The 17,765-nt window shown below is 41.6% G+C and overlaps 1 protein-coding gene across 2 annotated transcripts in view; it reads left to right on the top strand.

The window, feature by feature from the left end:
- Positions 1–17,765, top strand: part of GRK5 (G protein-coupled receptor kinase 5) — a 252,048-nt gene that overhangs the window by 103,553 nt on the left and 130,730 nt on the right. For both annotated transcript variants that reach the window (XM_075935365.2, XM_075935364.2), the window contains exon 2: positions 1,141–1,236. In XM_075935365.2, coding sequence (XP_075791480.1) covers positions 1,141–1,236 — 96 coding nt within the window. The remainder of the gene's footprint in view (positions 1–1,140; positions 1,237–17,765) is intronic.

Genomic DNA, 17,765 nt, shown 5'->3' with positions numbered 1-17,765 from the left:
TTTCACATTTGCCACTACACACAATTAAAAATTGGCTGTGTAGGATTTGCGCTTAGACATGTTTAAAAGGTTTTAAAAGTTTAAAATACAAGTTAAAACCACTGAAGGAATAAGTGAATGGAAAAGCGGTGTGGTTCAAAGGGGTTATATACCAGCAATAAGGATTGTAGCCTACTTAGAGCTTGGCATTATCAACTGTGGTTCATTAACACTTGATTACAGGTGCTTTGCATTAACATTGCCCGCGGTTCATCTCCCATGGGCTATACATGTGTGCAGGGTATACAAGACTTTTTTTACTCAATCAGGGAAAACCGTGGGTTATACACAGGTGCGGATAATACTCGTGCACTGGTTATACCTGTATGCGCTAATTTACGGTACCTCTTATTTTTTTGCAATGAGAATAATTGGGCCCAAAGGAAAGGGGAAAGGAAGGAAGAATAGCAGCAAAGGAAAGAAAGACAAAAAAAGATAAGAAAATAATCTCTTCTTTGTGTAGTTGGGTGAATCGACTGCATTTTCTCTTCTCTTTTCCATTTTAAATTAATACTAACCCTACTCAGGAAGCAGCGATCCGTGAGTATAACGCCCAAAGGCAATGACACTTTGAGATTATGGCTGTATACAGTATTTGAGATGGGGACAGGAGGTGTTGAATTTTGACTCTAGATCCAAGCCTTCCTTAGGGAAGGGGCTTGAGTTGGATACAAATCCAGAAGAGGCCTGTTGTTCAGATAAAATCTAAATAGTGGGAACTTCAGATGAATGTCTGATTTTCATCAATTCACTTTGTGTTAAAATGTCATGAAAACAGCTCAGTTCAGCCCTTTCAAACTTATTGGTCTTGTGTGGGGCTCAAATTGAATTCTAAGCTTCAATAATCCAGATCTGGATCCAAGCATTGCTTTCTTGACCTATCTCTGCCAATACAATTTTCAAATCTCCACATAGCCTGGAGCTTTTTCTAACACAACACAGACTCGGACTGCCACTCTGGCAAGGCTGTGACACTCTATAGGTGTTTGAGGGGGCTGTGCCTGTATTAGTAAGTCTGAAAGAGAGGAAAGCCCAGGTGTGGATTGGAAACAGCACTGAAAAAGACTATAATCCTTACATCTCTTTTTCCTTCTTCTGCAGGGGGTGGAGGAAAGCGCAAAGGCAAAAGCAAAAAGTGGAAGGAAATCTTAAAATTCCCTCACATTAGCCAGTGTGAAGATCTCCGAAGAACAATAGGTAAGAGGCCTATTCTCTGTTAGAAACATTGTGGAAACAAAGTACATATTCTCCACACCGCCTCACCTGAGAGGCTTCTGTTTAGCTTCTGTAACTTCATTGTGCAAACTGTGTGTTTTCTGAGTCAGGAGGTGGTGTTGTAAACTAATATTGGTGTTCTGGGCATAAGATGCACTGCCTATTTTCAACAGGTGCATGTATGTATGGCAGAGGACAAAGTATTAATGTCCATGCCTCTCTGGTTGTTTGTGTGTAACCAACACATGTTCTGTGTGTGGTGTATTGTCCCATGTCATGCTTCTTAGACCACTTACAGAGAGAATAATTAGTCTGCTCTACAGCCTTACCTGAGCCAGCTGGCTTTTTAACTCATGCAGTAGAAGCTCCTACACTTAAGTTCCAGAGGTCCCAGGTTCTGTTCCACTGGCCGGTGTTACAAGTGCAGGTTCTAGCAGCCAAAGAGGTCTTTCCTTTACAAGGTGTACCTCCATTAAACAGTTATGGGCATGTGTACCAGATGCTTTGGTTGGCCCATATGGGGCCAACATTGTGCATAACAGGCTCTTCAGTATGGAAATGGATCTTTTTCTGCATCACCCAACATTGTCTTGAAAGAAGTAGCCCTCTGTCTGGAAGTAGGAGACTTGGTAAAAGCAGCGAGCCTTTCAGTGTGCTTGGACATTAATACTTTATTCTGGAGGTAATATGCAAGTCGTACACACTTTGTACAGCCAGGCAGACTCACTCAGCAATAGCCATCCAGAATGCATGTCATAGCACTGTCTTTATGCACTTTTATAGAGGCCTCGTAAAGCTTATTTTTTAAAATTACTTTGTTTTATTGTTGTGAAACAAATATTAAAAAGTTGGAATTGGGGTTTGCAGTTGCTGTTTCCACAGAGTATAATTTCTCCTCTCGCATCTGGAAAATTTCAGCATTTTCTTAACTGCAATCATTACTGAGTAATGTTAATGGGTATATGCTGGAAAGCATGATGTTACCATTCCATCCATAACAGGTTAACTTTAACTAGCCAAACTCCTATTTTTCCCCTCTGACGTAAATCCAGACACTGGCGAGGAATAAATGAAAGGCAAGAAACTGTAACAACTGAGATAGCAAATTCCCTAATTTGTCTGACTTTGGTGGGACTCAGGGGGCCTGACCAATGTGCTATGGTTTACACACCAAATTTGCCATTTATGCAAGGAAAATATGTGGAAAGCTAGTAAACTGTTTTCATGGTTTCCAGCAAATTTCATTTCCCTCACTATGTGGTTGAAGGGAGCTAAAGGAGGGAAATGGACATAAAGAACAAAACTGTCTCTTCCAGTTCATGGACAGTTGTTTGGTCTATATTCACTCAAACCTTGAAACAATTTCTGAAGGTAGGGAACTTACTTGGAGCAAGGGAAACTTAATATATTGTGATTTGCATATGGAATTATCTCTGTTGTTCAATTAACCTTGATTCCTAATGTGGAAACCTGGACTGCTTGAGACATCCTGCTGCATAGAAACACACAATAACATTCAAGGAACATTGTTTAAAAAAAAAACTTGATCTGTCTCAACTTTTATTGTTTCTGAAATATTATCTAGGTGTCGTTTCTGGCATTTATTTGTGACAATTCCCTCCTAAAATGTGTTGGCTTGGTATCTTTTTATTAATGGACCAGGAAAAAAATGCAGGCAGAAAGTTTCCCTTGGGATGAAGTGATCAGATGTGGCTTTGCTGGAAGGATTGTGCTGATTAAAAAAAGATAGTGGTTGATGCATTTTAGGGGACAGATGGAAATAAAAAGAAATCCAGATCCTGCCACCCTTATTCCTGTTGAGGAGCACTTTACACATTGATTTTAATAAGACTACAGAAGGATGCAGGCAATACTGGAGGGTCTACGCAATTGCTGGGCCCCTCGGCAAGATGGGAGGGGGCAGCTCTGTGCTCCTGGAAAGGACGGGGCTTGGGGCTGCCCGGAGTGCACTGTGCATCCCTCTATCAGCCTTCACTGTGGCCTGGGGTATGCTGCGCAAGGCTCCGGCAGCAATTTAAAGGGTCTGAGGTTCAGACAGCCACTTGGAGCCCTTTTGAATCTCTGAGACCTGGGGCAGTTGTCCCCTCCCCTGGGCCCCCACCTTCATCAGTAGGTCTGGGCTTTACTCAGCATGAGTACGTCACAATCCCACATAGGTGTATTGAAAAGAAGCTGTTTAAAAAATGCAGCGTGAAAAAGAAATCTGTGAAAAACAGGCAGGCTGAAATAAACCAAGGGTCTGCAACCTGTGTTGACACAATTATGAGTCAGCTCATACCTTTTGGTTCTCTCTGTGTTTACAGGAGACTCTGTGTTTGACTATCCATCATCTGGTGTCTTACTGAAAGTCTTGCTTAATAACCCCCTTCTTCTTCTGCACAGATACAAATATCTAAGCACAAGTGAGCAGCAATTTTTTTGATAAATCAACAAATATGGGAGCATCTTTACCAAAGTGCCATTTAGCCAAGAAGCCATTTATTGAGTCAGATTTCAAAACAGCCTTCATTTATTTTCATTATTTATTTATTTACCATGACTATTTTATTTGGTCCTAAGTACACAGCACCTTCCACCAGGAAACTGTCTGGCCTGCATTGTGTGGTAATTACACGGGCTAGTGGAACAACAGGGCTGTTCAGAATGATGCAATAGTAATGCCTTTACATGTTCTGAATGGGGCTAGTATATTTGTTATGAATGGCTAATGTATGTTTCTGTTTGCAACCCTCTTCATGAATCCAAAATAAGAAGTAAATTGCATTAAAACAACTAGCATTCCCAAGAGGAGTATGAAGTATTAGTTTCCCTTTCAGAAAATGAAACATGGAGTTCAGACGTCCACAACAATGAATCCTATTACAGATACTATTTGTAAATTACATACTACTATTTTTATAACCTGCAGAGAATAGCTTGGCAAAACAGAGGAGTTTTCAGGGGAATCAGCTACATGTATCTTTAAAAAACCTTGCTTTGACAAATAACATCAGTCAGTGTTTACAAGCAAGTAACGGCACAAACAGGAGTGTTAGAAGGCCACCAAAAAAAATTAACAAAAAAAAGTCCTAATTTTGAAGGCTGGAGTGCTTTTTTGATGATAAAAGATTGTTAATGTCTGCAAATATTTCTGAATGACGCAAAAGGTTCTGTGGGTTAAAAGTGTGGAATTTTTATTTATTTTGCTCAGACCCATTCTGTGCTTTATTCTTTCATAAAAAACTGCTTGGGTGAAAGAGTTGATTATTCTGATCTTTGGCAAATTTTCTTTCGTAACTGTCCAAAAGCTATATAATAAATCAAGATTTTTTTCACAGAGATTGAAGTTTATAGGGAAGCTGTGCCACAGAATACGTCTGCTGTTTGTTATGTTACACTGATTTGTGGCATTACACCAGATTGGCTGTCAAGAATTTTAGCTTGTGGCAAACTAGATTTATTGCAAACTTTAACTCTTCAGTAAAGAGTATTCTTGTTATGGATTGAAGGTGTTTTTATCTTGTTATGCCTTTAGACTTACGGATGTTTATAATTAAAAGGCTCAACATTAATGTTACCATTTTTAATGCTTGGTTTAAAAAAAATAATTCTTCCCCTTGCAGTTAACCTGTTGCAAGTCATTCATGTCTGTCTTGATCATGGTAAAATTAACTCTGAACTTCTTTTTTTGGCAAGGCTGAGTTCAGTGTTGTTAAAAATATTCTTCTTTGTGTCAGAGATTTTGTAGGCAGGATGAACAGAGTAAGTTGCTCCAAATTCTAACCATACCATTCACAGGCTGGCTTTTTCATGAAAGTTAGATTTTAAAAAATTCATGCTCTTTAAAAACATGATCGAGACCAGCAGTGGGCAATCTGCAGCCTGCAAGCGGCCCATCAGGGTAAACTGTTGGCAGCCCGCGAAACAGTTTGTTTACATTCAGTGTGGGCAGGCACATCCTCCTGCAACTCCTAGTGGCTGTGATTTGTCGTTCCCAGCCAATGGGAGCTGTGGGAGGCAATGAGGCACAGGGACATGCTGGCTGCCACTTCCCGCAGCTCCCATTGGCCGGGAAAAGCGAACCATGGCCACTTCAGATGCTCAATATATAGAAACTGTCTCGTGGCCTGCCAGTGGCTTACCCTGACAGGCTGCAGGTTGCCCATCGCTAATCAAGACCTTCAGATGAGTGATTTTTTTCAGATACTTTGGCTTTTATGAAGTCTCACTAGTAATTCTGTGATGTCCTCACTCGGAAGATCTCAAAGCACTTTAGAAATAGATTAATGAATGATACCTCGTTAAACTCTGTAAGGAAGGGAAGTATTATTACACCTGCTTTACAGATGAGAAAACGGTGGTAAAGAGGCTTGCCCAAGGTTGCTGAGCAATAAGTCAGTGGCAGAGGCAGGAACAGAATCCACATTACATATGCTTCAACTACTACACCGTCCTTCTGTTTTTCCTATTCTAAGAATTGTGCCTTGGTGGAGTTCCCTCCAAAGAACTGGGCCCTGTACCGAGGCTTCCAAGCCTGCAGAAAATCTACATTATTTCCTTACCTTAAATTCAATTTTAAAAGGTATAGGACTCATAGACTAAAGTTCTCTGAAAATCCACAGACCAGTTATTGCACAGGCAAAAGAAATGCAAGTGTCTCTAGATCCCTTCCTCCTTCCACTCTCTTGCGCACTGTGTACCTTCAACCCTGTTCAATCCTTTAAGGGCAATTTAGTGTTAATGGTCAGTTTTACCCTAACTTAACTGTACCAGAAGTTTCAGGGGGAAGGTCGAGTTAGTCTGTACAGGAAAAAACAACAAATGGTCTGGTAGCACTTTATAGACTAACAAAATATGTTGATGGTATCATGAGCTTTCGTGGGCACAGCCCATTTCTTCAGATGACCGGAGTTTTTAGCAATTGTACCAGTTAACAAAAGTGTAGATATTTAGCAATGTGGGCAACACTTTTCTGGGAATTGCATTGAGCCCAGCATTATGTATTTGAGAAAGTTTGTCTGTCTGTCTGTGTTCAAGAACTCCTCCTAAACAGTGAGAACTAGGACCACCAAATTCTGTATGCTGCCTCCTCTTATCATAACGTAAAGCAAAGTAATAATTTGATTGTGCCAGGAAAATGGGATGTGCCTGGAATAGGATTGCTTCTCATAAAACCATACAGAAAAGAGACACAATCACCAAGCAGGTAAAGGGTCTGGTTAGGGGTGCACACTCCACCCCTGGCTGAGACTGCCTCAGTCCCAAGTCTTTTCCCCCCAGGTGCCCTTTAGGGAGGGCGGAGGGAGCTGAGGCTCTCCCCTTCTTCCCGGTTCCTATGGGAACATTGCTGACTGTTCTTCATCAGGGAGCAAGGGGAAAGTGCACAGTTTGCTGCATTCTTCACTCTGGCTGGGGAGCACAGGGGGTAGATGAACCTGGACAAGTATGTATATTTTTTATTTTATTTTCCAAAAAACGAAAATTGAGTTAAGGACTGGAGCAACACCAGGCAAATCTTCTAGTTTTTGTATAAGCTACTAATCAGTTGCAAAGTAGTACCCACTTTCAGTTGCTACAATTCATGGCCCGCATTCTGCAATCCGATCTACTTGGGGAGACCCTATGCCCCTGCTTTGGTTTGGGTGTAAGGTTCCATGCAGATCAGATGGCAGGATCAGAGCCTTGGTTAGTTACATCTGACGCTTTCTGTTCCCAGATTGAATGACTTAAGTAAACAACCAACAGTGAGAACTGCACATGTTACAGTCAAACACATAAGTCAGACACTGAACTTCTGAGTGTAAAATTAACTCTTTGTGGGCATTTGTGATCACAGAACTCAAATACTGAAATGGTCACAGAAACTATGTACAAAGAGGCTGCAATCTGTGCAGAGGTCTTGATCCATGCTAACGGCTCCTACATACTATGGTAATAGAAATAAATAATAATCAAAGTTCCCTTTCAAATCTTATCAAATTTTCATGTCCATTTTTCCTCTCGACTGTTGTTCGATTAGAATGTTCATAAGGACTAACGACAAAGGTAGAGTTGCAACTGTCTTTCCATTTTCAATTCCCCCGGCATTGGTCTATACATGCATGATTTTTATTGTCATTTTATAAAATTCGTGATCAAATATTATAAATAGGGTTAGTCTATCATTTTCCACTGAAACAGTATTTTGCTCCATTTGGAAAATGGAGTTTTTGACTAAAAATTTCCCAGAGTAAGATTCTGGTTTGCTTGGAAATTTTACAATTTTGTGGGTGGATGGAGGGAAGGGGGAATTGTTTTTTCATCAAATTCAAATTTTCCGTTGAAAATGTTTAGGCTTTATTCTTATTATTTTCATCAAAATGTTCCATGGAGGCTATGGAATAGGGAGTAATATTTTCTGACCAGCTGTAATCATAAGATTGATTTTTTTTTTAAAATATGGCAACATTTGTACAGGTTGTACCTCCCTTAGCTGGGATTCCCTGGTCCAGCAACATCTGTGGTCCGGCATGGACCATGGATGTTCCTGGACCACAGAGCCCAGGAAAAGGGAGGGCTGGCAGTGGAGCAGGAGCACGTTAGGTGGCACCAGCAACCCAATGTGTGTGGGGGGTGGAACAGTTGGCACTGTGGGGAGCTCTGGCCCCAGCCACAAAGCTCTGCCCCAGCCTTGGCTGTGCAACTGCAGCCCCAGTCATAGAGCCTGGTAACTGCTGAGCTGCTCTGCCCCAACTGTGCAGCTCCAGCCCCAGCTGTAAAACCAGGTGGCTGCGAAGCTCTACCCCAGGGTTAGCAGCATTTAGAGAGCCCCGGGTGGGTGGGGCAGCAGCAGTGACAGGCTGGAGCTCTAACCCGGTGTTAACACAGGCCAGAAGAGGAGGGACCGGTCTGGCAAATCCCCTCGTTCAGGACCTATCAGGTCCTGAGAGTACTGGACCAACCTGTAGTACAGCTGGTCCCCAAGTTACGCCCAAAACTGCCGTAAATAGCAGACCCCGAGTTACGAAGGCGATCCATGCTTACGAACAGCACGGTCGCGTGTAACTTTATGGGGTCCAACTTATGAACGAACCGAGTTACGACCAATTGCTTGGTCCGTAACCGGTTCATAAGTCAGGAAGAGGCTGTATTACTGGTTCCAGGCCTGCAAACATCTAGGCAATATACTTAACTTCACACATGACTAGTCCCACTGATTCCATGGTTTCCTCATGTGCTTATCTTTGAGCACGAATGTAAAGGTTTGCGGGATTAAGGCCTCAGCTCCTTCTGCGAGTGGTTTGGTTTCCACTGTAGCTGGGGAAGCTCTTTGTACTAACAATCATCCTGCTATTGAATAGACAGAAATATCTATTTCCAGAGAACATCAAGAAAACAATTATTTTCCTCTATGTCACTTTGGGCCTAAGTTGCACACATTTATACACATGTGCAATGTCACTCACTTGAGTACTTCCACTGAATTCATTTGACATCAGCTGGGGATACTTGCTAGAAGTACTGTGTCCCCTGTGCAAGTATGTGTAGGTTCAGGACCTCTTTTTCATCTGAGACAGATCTGTCCTTGACTACCTAAGTGGAGAGCCATTTCAAGAATACCTAGACAGCATGTACTTCGATAGGTTTCTGCAGTGGAAGTGGTTGGAAAGGTAAGCACGGCTGTTTTAAAAAATACATGTTTTCAGTTTCTATGCAAAACTAGCAGACTGGGGGTCAAAAAAGCATGTGTTGTTCCCACTGGTTTTTAAATCAAAGGCAGCATTTGGCCATATCTTTGAGTTATGAACAAGTTAAGAAGCACTGATTTCTTACATGAGATCATCAGTGTTCTTGCGGAAATTCAAGCAGCCAGTGTAGACAGCTGGCAAGTTTTTGTGGAAAAACTTGCCAGTCTAGACACAGCCCATGTGTTTACTCAATTGTGGTATATTAGGGCTGGATTTACACCTTAGGCACCCCCAGCTGTAGGGTCTCAGAGCCCCTCTCCTGCAGTGGCCAGGAGCTCCAGGGTTCCCTTGCCACATGCAGCAGCTCGCAGATGTGGGGCGCCTCCGCAGCCAGACAGGTGCTTCAGGGTCATGCCACCACCCTATGTAGGCTAGAGCTCCAGGGACCCCTGCAGCATCTTGGAACTCCTAACCATTGCAGGCGGGGGGTGGGGGAGGGCATGCTGCCACTTTTAACACCTCACCACCCACAGACCCCCCTGCTGCCCAGTGCCCCCCCCACAAGTGCCCCACCCCCAACAACCCAGAGTTTCCCACAAGCCTCCCCTCCCCCCACCAGGGACCCACTCTCCCAAGCCCTGTCCTAAGGTGCACTCACTGACCCCACTGGGAGGTGACTTTCTGCCAGGCTGAGCAAGGAGCAATCCAGAAGGGTTGCCAGATGGTTTAACCAAAAATACCGAACATCTCCCCCACCCCTCCAAAAAAAACGCTGGGGAAAAAACTCTATTGAGGAAAAAAAAAAAAGGTGAGACGAAAGTTGTTGAGGAAAAAAAAAAAGACCCCAAGAGTTATTAAGCAAAAAAAATTTAAAAATTAAAATTCCCCCTTTAAGAAATGACTTTGAGGCCTTTTGGCCCTAACAGGCAGCCGACAGCCATCCACCATCTTGTCTTCCTGCTCCCCTGTGGAACCAGGTAAGCACCTGGGATTTTCGCTTCCTAGCCGGGAAAAAAACAGAAAATACTGGACATTTTAGGTGTCCGCTATTTTCTGAATTTTTTTACCGGACAGGAGGCGAAAATATCGGACTGTCCGGGTCAATACTGGACTGTCCAGGTTAATACCGGACACCTGGCAACTCTACATTCCAGCAGGGCTAAGTGGGGGCAGTTCTTCCCTCCACTGGTCCTGCCCTCTGCTAGGACGCAGGAGGGGCAAAATATGAATGTTTAGAAACCCCTAGAATGCTGCCACCCCAACTACATCACTACTGTGCCTAATGGGAAACCCAGCTCTGTCAATGAACACACTGTCAACTTCCTGCCTGTAGCAAGGGGTAATTGAGAATCCCACACAATGATCTACCATGTGCTGTCCTTTCTGGAAGAACCGTGTCCAAAAGGCTGAATAGCTAGCTGGGCTAGAAGTTTTGCATGGCAAAATAATACAGTGGTGAAGGCACGGCAGCCAGTTATGCTCAGCTCCTCATCTTTGAAGGCCTGCTTAGAACAACTCTTGTTTACTTAGTGGTAGTGTCCTTGGAGATTGACTGCTTCTCCTCACCCAGCTGGTGACATCATTCTCATGGCAACTGAATCCGTGCTATGCGTATGAATCTTACTCTTGTTCACTTCCTGCTCAAGTTGAAATCCTGCCCAACCTCTCCCAGCTTGCATGAGAGGGTTTCCACTGAATGGAAAAAAGAGAGGTCTGTGGATGAGTGAATCAAAATATGTCAAAATTGGAGAAACTGCTAAAAGCCTCTGAAAGGATTTATTGGTCTGGAAAAAGTTATGTAGATTTATGGATTTCATTAATACTGAAATGTGAAACTGATTTATTTCTAAATAAGAAATGAAGATTGGGCCTTTCTCGTCCTTCAGGGCCCTTTCTTTGAACGTTGCCTGCACAGCCCTTCCTCACCCTCAGGTTGATTCTACACTAGGAGCAGCCTCCCCCCTTCCATGCATTGAATGTTCTGCCCACTTCTTTCACATTCTCTCTAGGAGGGTTCTGCCTTATCAGCATTATCCCTAGAACACTTTCTCAGGTGTGATACGTAATTCCAGGTCATGCCCTCTCCCAATTTGGATCACAAGCCTGGTCTCACGCTACATCTGCTTCCAGCGCTTGAAAAGATACCGCTCAAGCCTCAATGTTATTGTTTGTTCTTAAACCCATCTCTGGTGCAGTCCCTTTATTTAAAACCCTTCAGAATCGTGTATAATTCTTCCATAAACATACGCCTTTAATGTTCTAATGAGGGACAAATAGAGCAATGTTTGGTGCCCTTGCGGGGATTAGCTATATGCAGTTTAAGGCGATGGGTGAAACTGAGAAGCGTTTTTTGTAATACCGTCACAGAAAGTATGTGAAAAACAAGCTGTTTTATGCATCTATTGAGACTCAAGACTAATACTGGGAGAACAGTCTGCTTGCAGGCTGCCTGCACTTGACAGCTTCCAGGACTGTAAGGGGACACAGGGGAAATGAGTTTAAATGATCTCAGCCCACATTCTGTTTACAGAATTTATTTCACAAGACTTAATCCATTAAGCATTACCTTGGCAATGGCAACCCAGCGAGAAACCAAGAAAGCCGTTGCTGTTTCCCCTAAAGGGCAGGCAATGAATCCCCTTCTCCTTCTCCAATAATGCTTAGGCCACCATGTTGACCTGTATCAATAACCCCCCCCCCCCAAACCCAGAGATACTATTGCTGAAACCCCTTTTTGTGGACAAAAGTGTGTTTTGTGTAATACATACTTGCCCACAAATTAAAAAGAAAAATTCCACAATGCACTCAGCTTTCAAAAGCTGTCAGAGTAATAGGCAGAAAGGGATCTCGAAGAAAATATATCCTTTACGAGATGCCTCTTATCTATTGCTTAAAATAGAAATTAGATATTGTGAGCTGCAGGGTTTGTCATTATCTTATTAGGTAATATGAGTCATTAACACTAATTAATACTTGTGCGGAGGTTTGAAATGGTAAAGTGCGATCTAAGTATTCCGTGTTCATGTTAAGTATTATTACCTAATTGGTAAGGAATTTTTCTTTAAAATTGAGTTAGTTTATGCTGGTTTTAGGGAGAGAAAAGGGAAGCTGAATTTATACTAAAATCCTATGCTTGCGCTACTGCAGTCAACTGGAATTTTGCTATTGATACCACTAAAGGGAAAGAGCAGGTCAGAGGAAATCATTTGTGAGCAAACAGGGCCTGATTAAGCTCCGCTGAGGTCTATGGCAAAATCCCCGTCATCTTAAATGGTGCTGGATCAGAGACATATAACTGTCTGTACACACATCTGTGTCTGTGTAGGTGAGTACACACATATGCATGCATCATTTTAATAGGGGAGAAAAGTGGAGTGAAAGGGCTGTCCATACCAGGTGCTATTCCAGAATTAGACCTGGAATAATAATTGACTTTTCAATTCTATGGGTGAAACCAAAACACCAGGGGAAAAATTATTTCAGTTAGATCGAAACCAAAACATCTATTCTATTTTTGTATTTTTTAACCTTTTTAATTTTTAAAAATAAAATTAGTTCAATTATAGTTCAATTATGAAAAGCTAATCTGAATTGAAAAGTCAAAAGAAACCTTCTTAGCTTTTCTGGATTTTTTTTCCCCCAAATGAAACAGTTTGGTGAATTTGACACACATTTGCAAAATACTGCAGACCCAAACCTTCATTTTTTGTGTGTGAAAAAGAAGTTTTGTATGAAAACTTTTGCCTAGTGGATTGAGTTATACCAGAAAAATATTTTTTTTTCAGAATAAAAGTGTCTACAGATGGGGAGTTATTCCAGAAGAGCTGTTCCGCTTAATATTCACAAATCATATTATTCTGGAGAAGATGTTTATTATTCTTATTAGTATTATCTAATTCATTTCATTGAAATACTCTCCTATTTTATAGGCACATACAAATGTCAATAGATGTGATAACAGCACTGCTTGGAACTTTGTGTTTTTAAAACACTTTTTCAATAAAAGTGCCTCTTCATTTATTTCCACAGAAAACATTCATTTTTGACAAAAAGCTGAAAACTGAAAGATTCCCCATTTCCCCATTTTCTTCCTCATTTTATCCTCTTTTTTCCCAGTTTCCAAGAGGAAAAAAGGAAAAATGAGGAGAGAAAAGAAAAAAGAAACTAAACCAATTTCAGTTTTTCAAAAACTGATATTTTTTACAGATTTTTTTGTTTTCTTAATGAAAAATGAAAGTTTTATAAAATTAGACAAAGTGTGTTTGTTTCGATTGACATTTATTTTTGAGAACAGTTTTGACATCTTTAATATATAAGAAACTCTATTAACATTTTTATTAAATTTGTAGCACTTCCTGATTCAGAGCATTCTAATAGGCACTAAGATACTGGATCTAATTTTCAATTTCACTTATGCCTTTATACCATCTTGCCAAGGTTAAAGGACCATAAAGCGAATATAAATATAATGCGTTATTAAATGTGCAACCATTTTAATTTAATAAATTATAAGTATAGTACTTTAAGGCCTCTTCACAGTGCAAGAAGAAGGGTAAAGGGACATTGTGTAAATAAAAATCTGATCCATTATATTCTGGTGGATCCTAATTTCTAGTTTTATAAGGGGAAGAGAGGCATGACATTTTTATGATAAACCTAACAAAGACATCTTTGTTATGATTATGTTTTTAAGAAAGGATGAAAACAAACTGATTTGAGGATATTAAGTCCTTGATTTTCTTCTAGGAAAGAATTTTTGTGGAATGGGACTACATTTATCTCAGTCAGGACAGTTATTCACAGCTTCTACTTACTTTTCAAATAGTCATTTAAGATGCTATTTTGAAATGTTCTTAAACTGATAATAAAGATATTGCTCTTAATGCACTGTAGATTAAAATGCGAGAACTGGAATTTAAAAGACACTCCTAGCACAGAGTGGGCATCAAGTAAAAGGAGGATCAGATCCTAATATCACTTTTTGGTAGTATTCCTGATTATGCCAATACTTGTATGACTAATAATTGTTACTCCAATTATTTATTATTTTATAGCTTCTGAGGCATAGAAAATAAACACATTCCCTGCCTCAATTTGCCTGCAATTTAGATTTAGTACAGCTGAATTGCTTAAGCTCTCTGTAGGAAAAGTAAATGCTGGTGGCATTAATTACTGGTTGAATCGCTCTAGTCCAGCACTCTCTGATCTGGCAACATCTGTGGTCCAGCATGATTTTAGTTAGTCAGATGTCCCGCTATCATGGGTATGGTCAAGTTTCCTGTAGCCCCATAAAGTTTGTTTACAGCCACCAGTCCTGAGTCTCAGTGTTCTGTACTGAGAACATTTACCTCAAATGTCGTTTAAGAGCCCAATAAGCAGTGGAAGTATTGATAATGCTGCTATATAATACTAACCTCCTGTGGTTCAGCAAATTCTCTGGTTTGGCACCAGCCAGCTCCCGAGGGTGCTGGACAAGAGAGGTTCAACCTGTATGAAGCATCTGTTTAGTGCTATGAACTTGTGAAAGGCTCTTTACAGGCTCAGTATAAGTAGTGGTATCTGGAAGATATTGGCTTCTCTTCTCATTCAATTGGCAACGGTTGTAAACTCATTATTGTCCATGAAAAGAGATCTATGTTGGTAACTCCTCTGGCCTTTACTAATGATTTTCACTCTCAATGTTAGGTAACAATGAATTGAAATCCTACAGAAAGCTGCATCCTGTGTCTAAAGTAACAGGTGATGCAGATGCAAATACTGTCTTACAGTAGAATACCACCTATTACTTTCATATAACATTTTTATTTTCTGCAGCCAGCTAGCATCTTTCCAACAAGTCTCCAAACCTGGCTGCTCCCAAGGTTTCACTTGCTAAGGAGTCAGAGTAAGAAAAAGAAAATCATATTTGTCAACCAAGCACTCACAAACACATGAACCAAACATGTATGGAGGGAAGAACCACAAACCTCTTTGTTTGAATTCTTGCAGTCAGACGCTACTGAGAGTTCAAATCCAGTTTCCATGGATTATCTAGACCAGGTGTGGCCAATCTGAGCCTGAGAAGGAGCCACAGTTTACCAATGTACATTGCCAGAGAGCTACAGTATTTTGTCAGCAATCCCCATCACATGCCTCCTCTCCCATCTCCAGTATCTTTTGCCCACCAGAATCCTCACCAATCAGCGCCTCCTCTTCCTTCCCTGCGCCTCCTGCCCACAGTAATCAGCTGTTTCATGGCCCTCAGAAGGCTCTGTGGGGGAGGAAAGGAGCGAGGGCACAATACACTTGGAGGAGGAGGTGGAGCCAGAAGTTGAGCACTGGAAAGTTGGCACCTGTAGCTGCAGCCCCGGAATCAGTGCCAGAGCAAGGAGCCACATATTAACTTTGGAAGCACCACAGGTGGCTCCAGAGCCACAGGTTGGCCACCCCTGATCTAGACTATCGAACTATTAAGCAAATATACCACTTCTCATTCTTTTCATAATGTATGCAAATTTAAGTTCTAGTGTCAGCTGATGAGCTTACAGCCCCAGAGAACAGACATCCTCTTTTTATCCACTGAACAGGAAGAGTGCGGCTTCCCCACACTGCCATGCCACTGTTCCTCAAGCCCCCTCCTCATTCCCGCCCTTTAGGGAGAGAATATTTCAGCTCTCATGATGACGTAAGTTGGCCTCTTGTCTAAGGCTGCAAGGTGGCAGTTGTGATGGTGATTTAATTTTTTTGCAGTGGTGGGTATGGTTCTAACCTGACAATTGCCAACCCAAGTTACTCCACAAGTGCCATGCCAGCATCTTATTCATATTCTTTTTTTTTAATCCCCTGGTCTTTTAAATCAGTTTTTCAAACTTTTTGTTCTCATGACCCAGTTGAAGAAAATTGTTGATGCCTGCAACCCAACACAATTTGACTAGCGTGTGGGCTCCAGATAGGGCTGAGGATGAGACCTTTTGGGGTGTAGGAGGAGGCTCTGGATTTCAGGGATCGGGTCGGGGGGGGGGGAGCTTATCTTCAGCAGCTCCCAGTCAGGGGCACAGTGGGGGAATAAGGCAGGCTTCCTGTCTCTCCTAGCACCATAGACCATGCTGAGTCCCAGCAGCATGTTCCCAGCAAAAGGGAGTGCAGAGCTACTGCTCACAGTCGGAGCAGTGCAAGGAGCCCTATGTGCACCCCTCTGCCCCCACCTAGGAGCCAGGCCTATTGCTGGCTGCTTCTGGGGCACAGCACAGTCTGCAGTGCCAGGACAGGCAGGTAGCTGCCTTAGCATCCCTACTGGTCACCTGTTCCCTCCTGCAGCAATGAGACCCAGTGCCTGACATTCCACCAGGCAGCACTGGGTCACGACCCATAGTTGGAAAACCACTGTTTTAAATAATGCCCCATATTGTATCAAATCCACCCCCCCATGCTCTCATGTAAGAAACATTTTAAATAGAAAGTGAAACCAAGCAAGATGAATTTTCACTCTGCCTTAGCAGTCTGCAAGATAAAGTTCTGCAGCAGAGGTGACATTTACTTTTCTAGCTCTCATGAGCTGAATCTTTTATTTGTGGAGACAGAAGGAAAGGATTTATTCTGAGGGGGGGGGGGGAGGGAATCAAACCCCACAACAGGAGACTCATTTTCCAACTGAAATCAGTTTCAAAGCTTGTGGAATGCTTTAATTAAACATGGGTCCCTGAAAGAGGTAAAATGGTATAGGACCTCAGCAAGCAACTTGGCAGCTCCCTAATACAGTATTCATAGTTAAAGTCTCACAGGGAAAACTGAACTGCCTTTTAAAGGGATTTTTTTAGCCCTCGTTTACAGTAGGAATGTAATTAAAGAACACTGTGAAGGCCATGTAAGTGAGCAGTTCATACATACAGAGATTAAATTCCAGTATTCTATTTGGGGTAATCTGCTAACTTGTGTTAAAAGCCTTCTGTGTTAAAGTCATCTGAAAAAAAACATTTTCAACAACATCTAGTACGATGAACTGCTTTCTCTGGATTCTGGTACATGATGATAGTTTAATATAAATATAGCAGAGAACAAGCAGAACTGAAAGAAAAATTTATTTTAAATGGCATCAACAAAAATGGTGATTTTTAGGCGCTAGAAGGCAAAGGGAACATTAACTATTTTAACTAATCTCTTTGGATCAAACTCTTAAAGAACTTTTTTTCCTCTTTAACTGTTCTTTTATAAAAAATGCAAAGCTCTATATTTCCTGATAGCACGTATTTCTTTTGTTTGCACTTTGCTTTATTCACAGAGATTTAAGATTGAATCATTTCTACTTTGCTTATCAAGCTATTGAAATACTCTATCACCTGGCCCATCAATAAAGTCAAAGAGAGTTTTTGTCTTTTAGATGTATTAAAATGTGTCCATCCTGCACACTTGGTACATTTTCTCAAGATTGGTAAATCTATACCCATTGGACCAGGGTGTCCAAATTGGAAAATCTTCCAAGCTCCCTGCAGCTAGAAATTTCTCACTGGACACCTGGTCTTCATCCGTTACTGGGAGACCTATCCAATGTAGCCTTCCATAGAACAGTTTGGACTAAAATCAAATGAGTGGAACCCTGGGGCTTCCAGGTTCTGAACTCTGATTACGGTAACATGTCATGGGCCCAAACACTAGATGGCTCAGTAGACTGGTAATGGGACACACAATCTTTCAGCTTTCACTTCTTAGTCACCAGGCTAAATCTGGCATAAGCTGTTGAGTGATTAACAACAAGGCCCATCAAGTAAGCATGGCCTGAAACAGACAAAATCCCAATCTCACACATACAAAAGCACATTACAGGCCTTCCTTGCTATAAGTCCAAGATACATTACAAAAAACATGGAC

Source organism: Pelodiscus sinensis, chromosome 8 (genome assembly GCF_052426305.1).
Source record: "Pelodiscus sinensis isolate ZL-2025 chromosome 8, ASM5242630v1, whole genome shotgun sequence".
NCBI lineage: Eukaryota > Metazoa > Chordata > Testudines > Trionychidae > Pelodiscus > Pelodiscus sinensis.
The sequence above is the reverse complement of the archived record's forward strand: the minus strand, read 5'-3'. Positions and strand labels throughout refer to the sequence as shown.